Genomic DNA, 16,003 nt, shown 5'->3' with positions numbered 1-16,003 from the left:
CGTGTCTGCGTGGGTTTTCTCCAGGCACTCCGGTTTCCTCCCACATCCCCAAAACTTGCATTAATTGAAGAATGTGAGTGCGAATGGTTGTTTGTCTGTGCCCTACGATTGGCTGGCGACCAGTTGGGTGTACCCCGCCTTGCGCCCTACGATAACTGGGTTAGGCTCCAGCACGCCCGCGACCCTAGTGAGGATAAGCGGAGTGGAAGATGAATGAATTAATCTTTTAAAAAAAATTATATGTACAATATTTTATTGTGAACTTTCTAACGCTAATCAACTGATATGTTACCCAAGTTCCAAATGTAGCTTTTTTTCTGGTTGTTTAACATGAGCTCGAAATCAAGCCAATAAGAGAACGGCATTCACGCAGCATACCACGCCCATTTGAAGCAATCGAACCAATCGGAGACGCCGAAGGGTTTTTAAATCCCCACGATGCCACACGTACACACTCACTGACACATACACTCTTTGTATGCGTTTCCACCGTCACCCCAACAATAAGCAAGCGAAACCCATCAATATATTTTATTCACCACCCCTCACGTCGGATATGTATTCGCAACACTGACATGGCAAAAGGTAACCAAAACCTCTTCAATTAGTGTTCTTTTGTACGCTAGCTCGTACACGGCTAATAACGACAAGCCGCTACCCGGGTTGAATGAGTAATAGAACTGTGCTGTACTCTGTGATCACAGGGAAGAAACAGATGGAAAGGACGGACAAAAATCCGGAAAACGCTTTGGAACAAAAAGTAACCTCCGGAGAGACCAAAGAAAACTGGCCCGTGGTTAGCAAAGAGGTATGTATAAACGCTTACGCGGAACAACATAGTCCCCCCTCCGCCGACTTTTTATTTGGGAGGCACCCGGATGTAAAAAAAAAAAAAAAAAAAAGATACAAAATCAAACGTGTGAATATTGACGCGCAAAAAAACCCACAAAAACTTCGTAATTTCATTCCAAGGTAATATATCTTATTCAAGACATCTTGGCAAATATTGTTTAACATTCTCCAAATTCCTCTTCACCCCACAACTAGCGGAGACAAATTCCTTGTTTTTTGGACATACTTGGCAAATAAAGATGATTTTGAATTCCACATTTTCCTAAATTTAACCAATTCAATTATTCTTCAAACCATTCTAATTTCCAACTTGTTAGCTCATTTGTGACGTAAATTATTTTTCACATTCCAACACAAAACACTACCTCGAAGTGTTAGAAAATCGTTGTACATTGATTTACGAGTTTACCAAAGTCACCACTCAATTTACATTTTATATCAAATCAATTTTCACTGAAATGGCACTACTTACTCCAGTTCCCAAAAATTCACCCCAAAATGTTTTTGTTACATTTTTAATGAATTAGCACAGTATTGTAAAATATGAAGACAAAAACAATAAAGGAGAATATGTAAATGAACTAGTTTTATGAAATGTAATTACTGTACATAGTTTAGTATTCGTGTTAATGTGTGCCTTTTAGGGGCGTGGCCTAATGAGTGATGTAAGGTCTTCCTAATCTCAGGTTGGCCCTTTATCACACAGAATTGGATCAGCAGCTGTGGCTGTCCTTGCTCACTTGCACATTACAGTATCTTAATTGTAAAATAACTTTGCTAAGTTTGAGAACTCGTAAAACAAGGTACCTCTGTATATAAAACTATATAACTACTTGATGAGTTGTCATGTTTAATAAATTAAAATCAGAAGTCAAATTGTCCCTTGCATCCTTCCATTTTTCAATAAGCAGCCCTCAGAGGGAAAAAGGTCAAACACTTTTTTGTCCCTGTGTGTAGAGTATTTGATAATAATTAACCTCCTTTGCAGCCAGATTGCAGAAGAAAAGCACATCCACGTACTCCGAAAAAGGCCATATCGCCTCTGAACGAAACCTCCAGCATGCTCATTCAAGACCGAAACGACACAGATGCCAATCACGCAGCCAAGCTGGACAAAGGTGAGGAAGCTGCCACAGTAGCATTAACTGTAGTAGCACAGTAGAGGGCTATATGCCAACTGTTGCCATTGTAGACACCTCAAATGAGACGCAGTCGGAGCTGCGCGGAACCAAGGTCGCAGATCAACCTCAGCAAAAGAAGATGACGGCGCACACAAACGTGGCCCTGGCGGACGACCGCAAAGTTCCCGCCTCCAAGCCCCGAAGTCGGAATCCTCACAAAGGGAAAAAGTGTGTTGAGACGCAATGCATCTCTACCGAGGAGGAGGAGCACATCCTGTAATCATATTGTCCTTCTCTATAGGATGGAAAATAAAGCCTCGCAAAACAGGAAGGTTACAGACTTCTTCCCAATCAGGAAAAGTAACAGGAAAACTAAAGGAGAGTTGAAGGTTAGTTTATTATCAATTCTGCACTGTCGCTACAGTCATCCCCTTTTTATCGCAGGAGATAGGATAGGTTCCAGACGCACCAGCGATATGTGAAAATCCAGAGATTTATTTTAATAGTTACAACAATACTCACAGGCATATAAGTCTCTCTGCTCCATGAGATTATTTCTGGAGATGAGTTGGGGGACCTTCTCAGGCTCTTCTTGATGTTAATTATGCTCCAAGTCTTCCAGTCGAGCTCAGTGCGCCCAGTGTTTTGACACGTGGAACGACACAGGACGCAACACTTAATTCAGACATGTCTGTATACTGTAAAAACAAAAACGGTCCTTCAAAATTTGTGATATATTGTCGTCGTGGCACGAACGATGAACCGGAATGTATAGCAGCAGGGGTTCACTGCTCATGTCTGGTTCGTTTTTGCTACCAACATACATCTCCTAACTTTTGCTGCTGTTCACATTTAGTATCTATTTATTCATGTACAGTTTGTCATTCACGTCTGCATATCCTGTATAATATTACGTGTACAGTTGCCACATACATTGCTGCTCTCATTGCCTGATGTTCTGTTCCTGACTAATACTAATGAAATATTTTCAGAATGAAGAACACAAACACTTGGATGACCTGATAAAGAACGGCGTTGAAGAAGGACTGCAGGTGATGACTGTAGTGCAATGCATGCATGCCCTTTTTATATTGTCCAGCCAATTTAACCAGGCCTAGTGTGACATTTAAAGGTGCCGTATTTTATCAAACCAACTTTTCTAATATTTGGGGTGTAATATTGTCTCTATGGTGCCTCAGTAAATATGTGAAATATGAATTAAAATCATCCACGCATTCCTGAATTCAAGGACGTTTTTCTCCGGGGAGGCCTAATAGCAGGTCTTTGAAATTTCTCAAGCTTATCTACGTCACTAGCGAAGCTCTCCGTCTACCTCTCCGCTCCCGTGCCAGGGCTGTCAACATAACAAACAAGTGTCCTCTCACAGGTGGCTCTTCTACACGGAGGCAACCAATCAGATGAAAGGGAGCGGTCTTAGCCAAATATGGATAAAGTGAATACAAAACGGTGTCAAACAGAAGTAGCTGTCAGATGGGCCTTTTCTGGACACACGTATGGTTTTTGAATGAAATTGAGATTCACTCTATGGAGGTGTAAATAGCCAAAGTATGGATATGTTGTTGCTGAGGATGGCCCAACCAGTTATTCGGTTTAGAGGGCCATTACTTTTTCATACAGGGCCTTGTGACTTTGAATAGTTTTTATTTCTCCTTAATAAATGAAATCACCATTTAAAAACAGCATTTTCAGTTCACTTGGGTTATAATTGTCTTGTTTGATTATCTTCAACACTAATGTGGGGAAACTATGCAAAAATATAAGAATTTGAGGAGGAGGCCAATACTTTTTCATGGCACTATAATATAGTGCAATAACTGTCCGGCAGTAATGTTCTTTACAAAATTTTTAAAATATGGAAATTCAGACAAGTTTGGACAAATTGTTCTGGAAGTGACTTTCTATAGGTTGGCAGCTCTGGATTTGTATATTAAATAAAACCTCCCCATTTAAATAAAATGCCAAAAATCCTTTACAGCCCCCCCCTCCCCCCAAAAAAAATGTTTTGTTTAATAAAGAAGAATTTTTTTTTTATAAAACAAAAGTGAATGTAAATAAACTCATTTTATAAAATGTAATTACTGCATCTAATGTAGCATTCATGTGCCTTTAAGGGGCTTGGCCTACTGAGTGACATCAGAAGCTGGAGTCTAATTGGTCTGTTAGTCTGCAAGTGAGCATCAGGCGTGAGTTGTGGCCTACAGCAGCTTCTTGCGAGTGTTCTTATTTTGAATTTGTGCCTGACTGTTTGTTGTCCCGTTTGATAAACGGCTGGAAGTGCATCAGCGACTGGTGCTCTCCTTTCCCACATGCGCGGGCACTACAGTAAATTAGTCCTCAAGCAGCATATATCTGAAACTCTTTTTATTTTTTTTAAACCTCAATTTTTTTTCTTGGAGTGATTTTGACGATTATGGTAATGTTTGTATCCACAGGTGAGGGCGATAGAAGGCAAAGGGCGTGGTGTATTTGCCGAGCGCGGCTTCAAAAAGGGCGACTTTGTGGTGGAGTACCACGGTGACCTGCTTGAGCAGGCCGAGGCCAAACGCCGAGAGGCCCGCTACGCCCAAGACCCCCAGACGGGCTGCTACATGTACTACTTCCAGTACCAGGCCAAGACCTACTGGTGGGTTTGGTTTCATTTTTAAAACTCCCTTATGCATATTTTGATTAAACCCAACGTCTGTTATCCTAATCAAGGACAATTTAGTTTAGATTTTTAACATACGTTTTTGTAAATATTGAAGAATGTTTTGAATCAACGAACCTACGGAGGTCTTTTTTGTAAACATTACAATTTAGTCATTGTCTGATGTAAGTAATTTTCTCAAAAAGACAATTTAGTTTTCAGCGAACCCAGCATGGTTTCTTAAACAAAGACAGCTTTTAACAATCCTCATTTGATTTATTCCAGTAATTTCTTTTTTCAAAACCTTCATTTAAAAACTGCATTTTGTGTTGTCTTTGACCAATATTTAAATTTGTTTGATGATGGGAAACTTAAGTGTGACAAACGTGCAAAACATCAAAATCACTTTTTCAGACTACTGTAGCCTTTAGGGAACCTACATTTTGTTTTTGGGAGACGTCAGTAAACGTTTCAAACAAACAAAAACAATAATTTTAGTCGTCAATTAACCTACGCGTTATTGTAATATATTGTTTTTTTTCTGGGGGGGAGACAAGTAATGTATAAGGATCAGTAACGAAAATGTACCTCACAGAGGTACATTTTCGACAAATTGGAGTAATTTTAGTCGTCAATTAACCCTGCATGTTTGTGTAAACATGACAATTTAGTCTGTCTAACGTAGGTCTTTTTTTCCTCAGACAATTTAGTTGACTAAATTTTCAGTTTTCAACAAATGACATTTTAGTAGTCAGTTCACCTAACGTAGGTGTTTTCGTAAACATGACAATTTAGTCAAGGATAACCGTGTAAGGTAGGTCATCTTTCTAAAAGGGAAAATGAAAAGACATCAGGGAACCTAACATCCATATTTTCAAAAATGCGAGTAATTTTAGTCAACTTAACGTATGCATTTTTGTAAACATCACAATTTAGGCCCGATTGTTCAAAACTGTTTAACCCCCAACCACCGGTTAAATCCTTACCCCGCCGTTAGCTAACCGACCGTTAAATATGCGTTGTTCAAAACGTGGTTAGTCACGTTGTTAGTTAACGGCACCGTCAAAGTTAACCGTGTGGTTGACGTCACTGGTCAGCGCCAATATATCCCACAATTCCTCATTTTGTTGACTTCCGGTTTCGCGAAAAAACTGTTGTGAGCAGAAACTACAGCAGATATTTTGCGGGTGCGTCACATGGATGTAATATGATTCTGTCAATATCTCTTACTGGAAAACTCACTTCATTGTGGGACATAATCAACTATTCTTAATAAATCCATGAGCTAATTCTTTTGGCTTGTTATATCTATTTGAACCTATATTATTATATTTAATCGAATCAAATTGTAGACTGTTATTCAAGTTACCGTGGACAGGGAAAATCTAGACATTTTACAGGTGCAATGTTTATCGATTTCCAATATTTGTTTTTGACTTCATTATGTAAGATCATTCATGTCTTATTTATTGAATAAATCTATGAAATATTTCATTTTCCCAACTTTTAATGTCCCATGTCTTGAGATGATACCAAGTTTGAAGCGAATCGTTAGCCGCGAACGCCATCTCGAGAGTTAACCACACAGTTAAAATGTTAGCGGCGGCCCTGAGGTGTGTAAACTTTAACGTCAAGTTAATAGGTGGTTAAAGTTAAGAGTTTTGGACAACAATATAACGGTGCCGTTAAAGTTAACGGTCAGTTAAGTCTACTTAACCAGCGGTTAAAAAATAACTGAGTTTTGAACAACCGGCTCTTAGTCGTTAAGGATCTAATGTCGGTCTTTTTTTTTTTTCCTGAAACTGACACTTTTGTCTTTTAGTGGTTCATTCAAAATCAGCATAAATGTTTTTGACGAATGTGATTAAATTTAGTCATCAATTAACTTGCTTTTCTAAACTTAGATAAATTGGGGTCATCAATGAACCTAACGTAGGTCTTTTCACTGTACATATTTTCATAATCAGACTGCTTTGAACAATCCTTATTTGACTTATTCCGGTAATTTTTTATTTTCGTTCCATGCTGTTATTTCTGAAAGGACTAATTGTCAAGATTGGGTGCAAAAAAAATACATTTATAGAGCTAGCTCGGGACTTGTGATTCTCTGAACAATTTAGGACAGTCCCTGTAATCCGCTTTTACTTTATTTTAATTTTTTCCCGCCTGCAGTGTGGACGCCACGCGGGAGACGGGTCGCCTGGGCCGGCTGATCAACCACAGCAAGGCGGGCAACTGCCAGACCAAGCTACACGCCATTGACGGCTCGCCTCACCTCATCCTGGTGGCATCCAGGGACATCGAAGCGGCCGAGGAGCTGCTGTATGACTATGGTGACCGCAGCAAGGAGGCCATCTTGGCTCATCCCTGGCTCAAGCACTAAAAAAAACAAACAAAAAAAGGACCAAAAAACACCACAGTCCTGGGAAACTAGCTGGTGCTAAAAATGCACAATCAATGACTTTTTTTTTTTTTTAAATGACGGACAAAAAAACTTTTAAACTAATATGCAATTTTAATCATGCTTTTTATACATTTTTCTGCTGTAGAATATTTTGTCTTCATTCAAATGTTACACATTGTCTACTGTTGTGACATTTGCCATCATGTAAATTATTAGCTGTGCTGTACCGTGCCCAATAAAAGACATGCATGAGCTGAGCTGGGTGTGGAAAAACCATTTGAGGAATAAATGGTTTACTTTGCAGCTTTGTGGGATAAATCCAATTTTCCACCATCAGGATAAACATTCCAGAACAATAAAATGTTTTGAAGAAATTTAGTTTGAAAGTGCTAATAACATCATACTATCCAGTTTACGTCATCTTCAAACAAAGTAAAAATCACTGGGTACACCATGAAATTGCATCACAAGACTCAGGCAGTGTGATTCGATTGTTGAGCTGCACGTGAGGGTCAAAATACAACAGCAGCTCTCAGCAGGATGGGCCCGTGTTTTCATAAACAAAGAAAATTTGGTCTTTAGTGTTGATAAAGACACTTGTTAGTTATTGAAGACTAAATTGTCTGCTGTTTACATATAACTGATATTAATCTAATGTACACACCTTTTTATACATCAAATAGTTTGTCTTCCATTAACCTAATCTACCAGTATGTTTATGTTAAAAAAATAAATAAAATCCTTTCATAAACCTAACAGGCATGTGTTTGTAAAAAAAGATTTTTTTTTACAATTTAGACTTCAATCTTTTTAATTTGTTTTTTAACATTCCAATTTGGTGCCCATAGAAACTTTATGGATGCATTTTTGTAAATAAAGACAAATTTAGTCTTAGAATGAACCTGTGCATTTCCCGAAACATCAAAGACCGTTTCGTTATCAAAGACAAATAGTCGTCATTACTCACGTACGTTTTCGTAAACATCAAACACACTTTAGCCTTTTATGAACCTAATATAAGTTCCTTCCATTTTCTGAACAGCTTTATCGGTTCATTTTGTAAACAGTTTTAAGTCATTTTAAGTCTTCTAACATTACACTTAACATGCTTGGTTTATTAACATCAAAGACACTTTAGTCTTCAATAAACCTAACGTCTGTTATTAAGTAAACATCAAATACACTTTAGAGGTCAATTAACCCCACAAATTTTTTTTTTTTATTGTTTTCATTTATGAACCCCAAGAAAATGTTTAATCTGCAACAATCTAACCTACGTGTAATTGTTTAGAACATCATAAAAATGTATTACAAATATGTAAATACTTCTGAGATTAGCATTGTATTTTTTCCATGTAACAGCCCTTGTGTATGACATAGGTGTACCTAATAAAGTGTTTCACAAGAACAGCTATTATAAATCTTTGTTATACAATACATATAAAATTAAGGCAGCGTGTTAAATTTACAAATACATCTTGAATACAAAAATATAAAAAAGGTCCGAGTAACCTGCTAACCAATCCTGTCTTGTCAGGGTCTTCTTTTTCATCTTGCTGTCTTATTTCCGTCTAAATGAAAACCTAGCAAGAGGGAAAAACAAGTTAGTGTGGGAAGGCATTCGGAAATTGGAGAGAGAAAAGTGCGCAGCCCAAGAGAAGCTCCAGTGAGTCAACATCATTGGGTCACAAGTATGTGATTAGGCTCAGGATGAGCGCACCCAAATGGATTGCACCGTGTCATGTGCTGCATTTAAGTGTGCTTTTCACCAAAAATCTTCCATTTGCTTTATTCCACATCCTCTTCAGGGGCACCAGAAACCTGGAGCCTATTCAGACTGACTTATTATTAACGGGGGGAAGGGTGGGCTCTGATCTACTGTCAATCGTTCATCAATTCAACGATCAATTTGCCCCCCCCCCCCCCCCCACCCCATATGCAATTGTACATTATATATATTCTTTAGTCTTCAATGAACCTAATATGGATTTGCACAAACAATGAACCTAACATACTGTAGGCGTTTTCATGAACATTAAAGACAAATTAAAGTCTTCAATTAACCTATAATACATATTTTTGTGAAGATTGAAGACAATCTGAGTCTCGATCACCCAGACATTTTCAAAAACAAAGACTCTGTACAGGTCTGTAGTCTTCAACGAACCAAACTGGTGTATTTGTAAACATCAAAGGCAAACGTTGTCTTCAATTAACCTGCGTTTTCACGAACATCAAGACAAATTGAAGCTAAATATCAAAGTCCCATTTATCTTCAAAGGACCTAACAAACAATTTAGTCTTCAATTAACCTAAAATCCATATTTTACAATGCATATAGAAACATTGAAGACAATTTCATCTTCAATGAACGCAATGTGTGTTTTTTAAACATTAAAAACAAAACTCGTCTTCAATGAACTGAATGTGTTTACATAAAGAATGAACTACTTATCATGTACATTCGCGTTTTCAATTTAAAGTCTTCAATTAACAAAATAAATGTAATATTATATAGAATGTATATATTTGTTTTCCTGAGAATCAAAGACAATTCGGTCTTCAATTAAACTAAGGTATGCATTTTTTTACAAATATATATAAACAAAGAACATATTGTCTGCAATGAACCCAATGGAAGTGTTTTTGCAAACATCAGAGGTGGGACTCTATCTGTACTTTACCTGAGTATTTATTTTTCGGACTTTTCTTCTTTCTGACTTAACTATACTTTTAAGAGTATTTTTTTTACTTTTGCTTAAGTAAATGAGTTGACTCAATACTACGTTTACAAGAGTATTTTTCACACAAAACTCTGTACTTCTACTTAAGTACAGAGTCTGAGTACTTTTGCCACCTCTGGTGAACATTAAAGACAATGTAACTTCAAAAACTTCATCTCAGTCCTCACAATTTTCCAATGGTGGTCTTTTCCTCTTTTGCATCGTTGATGGCAGCTGCCCCGTTTTGTGCCGGCTCGTCCAGGTCCACTTCGACCATGGCCGCTTGGCCCTGTGGCAGAATCCCGCTGCACAAACACAATCGAGTCCCACGTGAGCCACTTGATGAGAAGACACTTCAACACGTGATGGGCAACAATAAAAAGCTGCTCAGGCTGCTTTACAGGACAGAAAGTATAATAAAAATCACGTAGTGCCCCCCCCGCCTTCACGTGTACTTTGACCTCTTATAGAGCTGCAGCTCCTCCTGGGCCACCATGAGCTGGGCCTTCAGCTGGTTTCTCTCCTGCAGGACCTCCTTCAGCTCCTGCATGGTGAAGCGAGGCCTCTCGGGGTCGCTCAGGTCCACCACCATCTGGTTGGGTCCGGCCGCTTGCTTCAATGACAATGACATAGATGCTGCTATAGCTTTTTATAACAGGAGACTACAGCGGTACCTTGACGTACGAGTTGAATTTGTGACCAAGCTCGGAACTCAATTTACTTGTATATTGAATCAATTTTCCCCATTGAAATGTCTATCCGTTCCAGCCCCACAAATTTAAAAAAAGCACTCTACTTCAACTTAAAATAAAAACATACAGTAATAACATAATCAAATATAATGCAAAAAATTCAACAGTTTATGCATCATGATTTTATTCTTCAATGCCTATTGACTCTGTGCTCTTTCTGGTGTGCTTGCCTTGGCTACCAGAGATTATAACTCACCTCAACATAGTTCCTTGGCACAAAGATGCCATAAGATAGCAGTAAGCAATATTTTTATATTCGACTGCTTTGGCCTGAGCACAAAAACAGCAAACTGTTGGGCTTTTCAGGTACTAGTTTCTGTCAAAACTGTGGGGTCGTGACTCAAAATGGGTCATATGTATTTTTTAGAGGGTGCAGCCAATTTAGGGAGACAATTCCTCAGTCCTTTGGAGGACATATTATGAAAAAGTGAATTTAATTGATTGTATACAAATAGCTGTAACTGTGGAGTGCCTGCCCAACTATTAAGTGTGAAATAAGACCATCAAGTACAGTTGTACCTTTACTTTCGAATGCACCGACTTTTTAGGACAGATTAACAAATTGTTTCGATAATTGCATCAAAAATCTATTTTCAAAAAAAACACATTGAGTCGCATTTTCAACTTGAAGGTCTTGACGAGGACTCTTCATACCACGGTTATTTTATCAATATGAACCTAATACAAATGTTGCGTTATGTAAAATGTAAATAAAAAGAGAATACAATGACGTTTCAACCTATATTCAAATGAGTACACTACAAAGAAAAGATATTTAATATTCAAACGGATTACCATTATTGTTTTTTGCAAATATCCATCCATTTTCGGAGCCGCTTATCCTCACAAGGGTGACGGGAGTGCTGGAGCCTATCCCAGCTATCATCGGGCAGGAGGCGGGGTACACCCTGAACTGGTTGCCAGCCAATCTCAGGGCACATACAAACAAACAACCATTCACACTCACATTCATCCCAGGGGCAATTTAGAGTCTTCAATTAACCACACCATGCATCTTTTTGGGATGTGGGAGGAAACCGGAGAAAACCCACACAGGCACTGGGAGAACATGCAAACTCCACACAGGCGGGGCCGGGGATCGAACACCCGGTCCTCAGAACTGTGAGGCAGACGCTCTAACCAGTTGTTCACCGTGCCGCCGCAAATATTCACTGATTTTGAATTTGATGCCCGCAGCACATTCCAAAAAGCCTGGGAACGTTGAGGATTGCTTTAAAAGAAAAAAAAAAGAAAAAAAAAAAAAAACACCTGTTTGGTACACTCCACAGCTCAACAGGTTAAAATGGAAAAAGATTTGGTATAAAAGGAGCATCCCCGAAAAGCTCAGTTGTTTACAAGCAAAGACTTTGTGAACAACTGCGTAAGCAAATAGTACAACAGTTTAAGAACAATGTTTCTCAACGTACAATTGCAAGGAATTTAAGGATTTCATCACCTACGGTCCATAATATTATCGTAGGATTCAGAGGCTCCGAAGAAATCGCTGCACGTTAAGTGGCAAGGCCGAAAACCAACACTGAATGTCTGTGACCTTTGATCGCTCAGGCGGCACAAATACATTGCAGAAAGACAACAAAATAAACAAATCCAGTATTTCACACAATTTTAATATTGCATGTGACCAAAAAAAAAAAGGATCTTAAACACAGAAATGCTGGCGTTCTGAAAAGTGTATTAAAGTAATATGCCCTCAGTACTTTGTTGGGCCTCCTTTTGCATTAATTACAGCATCACGGCGGCGTGGCATGGAGGTGATCAGCCTTTGGCACAGTTCCGGGGTTATTGGAGCTCAAGTTACTTTAATATTGACCTTCAGATGGTCTGCATTTTGGGGTTTCTGTTCCCTCATCTTCCTCTTGACAATCACCCTTACATTTTCAATGGGGATCAAGTCAGGCGAGTTTGCTGGCCAATCAAGTACTGTTATTCCATGACTATTAAACCAAGTATTGGTAGTTTGGGTTTTGTGGGCAGGTGCCAAATCCTGCTGGAAAATAAAATCCTTGTTTCCAAAAAGCTTGTCGTCAAAGGCTGAGGAAAACCTCTGGAGGTGTTTTGCATTAATTAGCTGACAAGATTGGGACACAGGGAGCCTACAATGTTGAAACTTGTCATGATACTCTAATTTTGTGAAATAATTGATTTTTTTGTCTTTCTGCCCTAATCATCAAAATTGAAACAAAGGCTTGAAATATTTCATGTGTGTGGTGAACTAATATAATATACAAGTTTCACTGTTTGAAACAAATTGAGATAAATGGACTTTCCCGAGATATTCACATTGTTTTGACACATACGTGCATATTGGCACGGTGAACGACTGGTTAGCACATCTGCCTCACGGTTCTGAGGACCGGGGTTCAAATCCCAGCCTCCCCTGCGTAGAGTTTGCATGTTATCCCCGTGCCTGCGTGGGTTTTCTCCGGGTACTCTGGTTTCCTCCCACATCCCGAAAAGATGCATGGTAGGTTAATTGAAGAGTCTAAATTGTCCGTAGGTGTGAATGTGAGTGTGAATGGTTGTTTATTTATATGTGCCCTGCGATTGGCTGGCGACCGGTTCAGGGTGTGGGGTGTGCCCCGCCTCTCGCCCGAAGACAGCTGGGATAGGCTCCGGCATGCCCGCGACCCTAGTGAGGATAAGCGGAACGGAAAATGGGTGGATACCTGCATATTCATCAGTAGCGCTTTGTTATTATTTCTTTGCTTTTTCCTTCTCGTTAGTGCCTTATGTTACCAGTGTTCTTATTTTGTACTCTATGTAAACATACATGAACTACCTGTCGGTATCACCTTATGATGGAACTTTATTGGAAGATTTCATTCTCTTATTTGTTTCTTATGTCTTTACTGGGTTACTAAATCCAGATCACCGGCCGCCATTTTCTTTTCATTTCGCTGTGCCGGATTTCCCAAACTTGGTTTTAGCAAAGGTCAACCAAAAGCGCAAAATCCCTTTGCAACCTCCTTTTTGAAATTTTCAATTCAGGTGAGATTTTCTGTGGTTCTGACAAAGACGAAAATCTTCCTCCATTTCGGCATCCAAAATCACTCGGTCATGAGATTCCGACAAGGTTGAGAAGTACATCGACGTGACGAACCATTATCATTATTATTGTTTTCTGTTAAATTTGATCTGAACTGACGATTATCTTGCTGTCGCAGTGGTCCATTGAAAAATCTGAAAACGGCCTGTATAAACATCCCAGTTTCAGCTCAAGTCATAAGAAACATACTGACATTTTTCTACCAAAGATTCAAGGTTTCGGTCACAAAATTTCTATTGATTTACATCGATTTCTGGAGGAAATCTGAGCCAATGTATGACCAAAAAAAAGTGACATAAAATCCTTAATCCTTATCATATTCTTACAAACTGGGGCTCATTTGATTCGTGCTGCAAATGTCTATCCAATGACATCCTCTATTTTAATATATAGGTGGTTTTATATTTGTAGTTACATACATACATCTTTGGTACAAAAGACGCCCCAAAAAGATTGCTCACGGAACGACCATTACTTGTAAATAAAGGTACCGCTGTAAACATGAGAGTTGATATAAATAAACGACATATCGTGACATTTTGACCGTCAACGTCACCTGAATTGACTTGCAAAATGCATTTTTTAATCGTACTCTTGTGATTTTCTTGCCCTATTTTTTCCTCACCGTGCCCTGGCCGCCGGTGGAGCTTTCCGAGACGACGCGGTCCAGTTGGCTCTTCAGGTTGTCCCGCTCCATTTTCAGCTCCTCCAGGGACAAGTTGTACTTGTTGACCATCGTCTCGAACATCTCCAGCACGCGGACGATGCGAAATTGGAGGTCGGACACCTCTTCGCCCGTTCGGCTGATCCGCAACAAGTCTCGTCCGACGACGTACGAGATGTCGTACACGTCCTCCACCGTCAGCTCGAAGGCGTCCTTCTCGAACGCTAAGGCGAGCGACGACTCCTCGGCGAAGTCCATGCTTGGATTGAAAAATATTATCTTGGTCGCTCCCCAACAGTGTTTATGGCAGGAGCGGGCGACTTCTTCCAGAGAAGCGGCACTTCCCCCATCACGCGTCCGCCAATGGCGAGTGTTAGCCCGGCGGCAGAGGAGGGCTAGTTTCCTAGCTACAGGTGAGAGAGCGCAAAGAGTAGCGAGCGAAGTCGAGAGGATTCACCCTCCCCTCGACTCCCTCCTTCCGCTCGCCAACGACCTTTCTCTGGTGTTTGTTATTTTTAGTGGATATATATTCACTTTTATTGGCGTTTCTTCACAAATAAACAAGCTCCAAATGGGAACTGAATTGCAACCGCTTTGAAGTGTGGTCTGGATAAAGAGTTAGCCGATAGCACGACGGGTCCTAAAGATTTAGCCAATAGGCTGCCGGATGCTGAAGTGTTAGCCAATAGCACGCCGCGTCATCCTTTGTTCTCTTCCGCCTTCTTTTGGGCGGGTTTCTCCAATCACCATGGCAACCAACAATCGCAAACCTGCCAACCCGCTTCCGATTGAGCGCGCATTCGCAAACAACACGCTCCTCCATGATTGTGTGTTTGATTGTTTGTCCCATTCAATAAACTGCCGTTCGCTACTATTATTTATTCCTTCTTGTGTGTGTGTGGGCGTCTATTTTTAGACTCCATCTTCGACTTCCGCATAGGGTGCCCGTTGCGCCAATCAAACGGGTCCACTAATGTCATTTGACTCCCATTCACCAATCAGACGACACAAGCAGTCAATGACTGCGCACATAGCCTTCGAACCAATCAAAATGACTCATTTGGGGGGGGGGGGACGGGGGGGGGGGAGGTGGAAACAGCCGTGCGACTGTGTTTATTTTAAAGACTCCAAAAAACAACAGCTTTCTCATGCAGCTCTTAAATTGTGACTGCCCAAACTTGGATAGCTCAGCCCACTTCAAACTTGAGAAAACACCTTGCGGTAAGTTGCAGATGTTTCTATTGCTCTTTTAGCAGTGGATATGACAAAATTACATGGACATCAACATATAAGGTCATATTGACAAAATAATCTCATAAATGGAAAGTCATTGTCAAGATCTTTAATTTGAGATGTGATTCAATGTGGTTTGTTGCAAATTGATTTTTGACCCGATTAGAGTGGTGCTTTGACTTCCGAGTGTAATTTGTCGTGCGACTGAGCTTGTAACTCAATTTACTCCTATCGCAAGTTGTAAATGAGATACAGGATTCTGGGCGGATGATGTGACGTTAGCCGTGGTATCACTGAAACCCGCTCGTACTTCATAATTTGGCTTGGAACACAAAGCAAAAAAAAAAAAAAAAAAAAAAGTCACAGCTCATAATTTGAAAAACTTGCAAGGTACCGCTGTACTTAAAAAAAGTACCCCTTGTAATAGGCCAGCTCTCCTTGCAAAAGGGATAATTTTACAGCTTGCCCTGTATTTACATACTATTTCTAATGAGAATTGCTAACAGTAGGTATGCTAATATAGCTAAATAGTAACCCGCC

The 16,003-nt window shown here is 39.8% G+C and overlaps 2 protein-coding genes across 3 annotated transcripts; one reads left to right on the top strand and one right to left on the bottom strand.

The window, feature by feature from the left end:
* Window positions 1–12: 12 nt before the first annotated feature.
* On the top strand, window positions 13–7,281 carry kmt5ab (lysine methyltransferase 5Ab). Of its 2 annotated transcripts, none has more exons than XM_061766988.1 (8): window positions 13–585; window positions 705–808; window positions 1,845–1,970; window positions 2,045–2,201; window positions 2,275–2,362; window positions 2,966–3,025; window positions 4,427–4,617; window positions 6,793–7,281. In XM_061766988.1, exons 3-8 carry the CDS (start codon window positions 1,913–1,915, stop codon window positions 7,001–7,003), a joined length of 765 nt encoding a protein of 254 aa, XP_061622972.1. In that variant the 5' UTR covers window positions 13–585; window positions 705–808; window positions 1,845–1,912; the 3' UTR covers window positions 7,004–7,281. The 2 variants fall into 2 exon arrangements, with proteins under 2 accessions (XP_061622972.1, XP_061622971.1); XM_061766987.1 differs by having other exon boundaries at window positions 1,841–1,970.
* A 934-nt stretch (window positions 7,282–8,215) lies between these two features.
* Window positions 8,216–14,838, bottom strand: rilpl2 (Rab interacting lysosomal protein-like 2). The gene is made up of 4 exons (XM_061766990.1): window positions 14,192–14,838; window positions 10,209–10,360; window positions 9,936–10,052; window positions 8,216–8,607 (listed from the first exon to the last, which is right to left on the bottom strand). The coding sequence occupies exons 1-4, from the start codon at window positions 14,486–14,488 to the stop codon at window positions 8,586–8,588; spliced, it is 588 nt and encodes a 195-aa protein (XP_061622974.1). The 5' UTR covers window positions 14,489–14,838; the 3' UTR covers window positions 8,216–8,585.
* Window positions 14,839–16,003: the final 1,165 nt, after the last annotated feature.

The sequence above is a fragment of the Phyllopteryx taeniolatus genome, chromosome 3 (genome assembly GCF_024500385.1).
Source record: "Phyllopteryx taeniolatus isolate TA_2022b chromosome 3, UOR_Ptae_1.2, whole genome shotgun sequence".
NCBI classification, from domain to species: domain Eukaryota; kingdom Metazoa; phylum Chordata; class Actinopteri; order Syngnathiformes; family Syngnathidae; genus Phyllopteryx; species Phyllopteryx taeniolatus.
The sequence above is the reverse complement of the archived record's forward strand: the minus strand, read 5'-3'. Positions and strand labels throughout refer to the sequence as shown.

What these genes read in the sequence shown, in the direction of transcription:
- rilpl2 (XM_061766990.1), bottom strand. Translation starts at nt 14,488, where the DNA reads ATGGACTTCGCCGAGGAGTCGTCGCTCGCCTTAGCGTTCGAGAAGGAC. An exon ending in GAGCTGCAGCTCTATAAGAG is followed by an intron (nt 10,053 to 10,208) that starts GTCAAAGTACAC and finishes GTGTTTGTGCAG; the next exon opens with CGGGATTCTGCCACAGGGCC. An exon ending in AAGACCACCATTGGAAAATT is followed by an intron (nt 8,608 to 9,935) that starts GTGAGGACTGAG and finishes CCCTCTTGCTAG; the next exon opens with GTTTTCATTTAGACGGAAAT.
- kmt5ab (XM_061766987.1), top strand. An exon ending in GGCCCGTGGTTAGCAAAGAG is followed by an intron (nt 809 to 1,840) that starts GTATGTATAAAC and finishes CCTCCTTTGCAG; the next exon opens with CCAGATTGCAGAAGAAAAGC. An exon ending in AATCCTCACAAAGGGAAAAA is followed by an intron (nt 2,202 to 2,274) that starts GTGTGTTGAGAC and finishes CCTTCTCTATAG; the next exon opens with GATGGAAAATAAAGCCTCGC.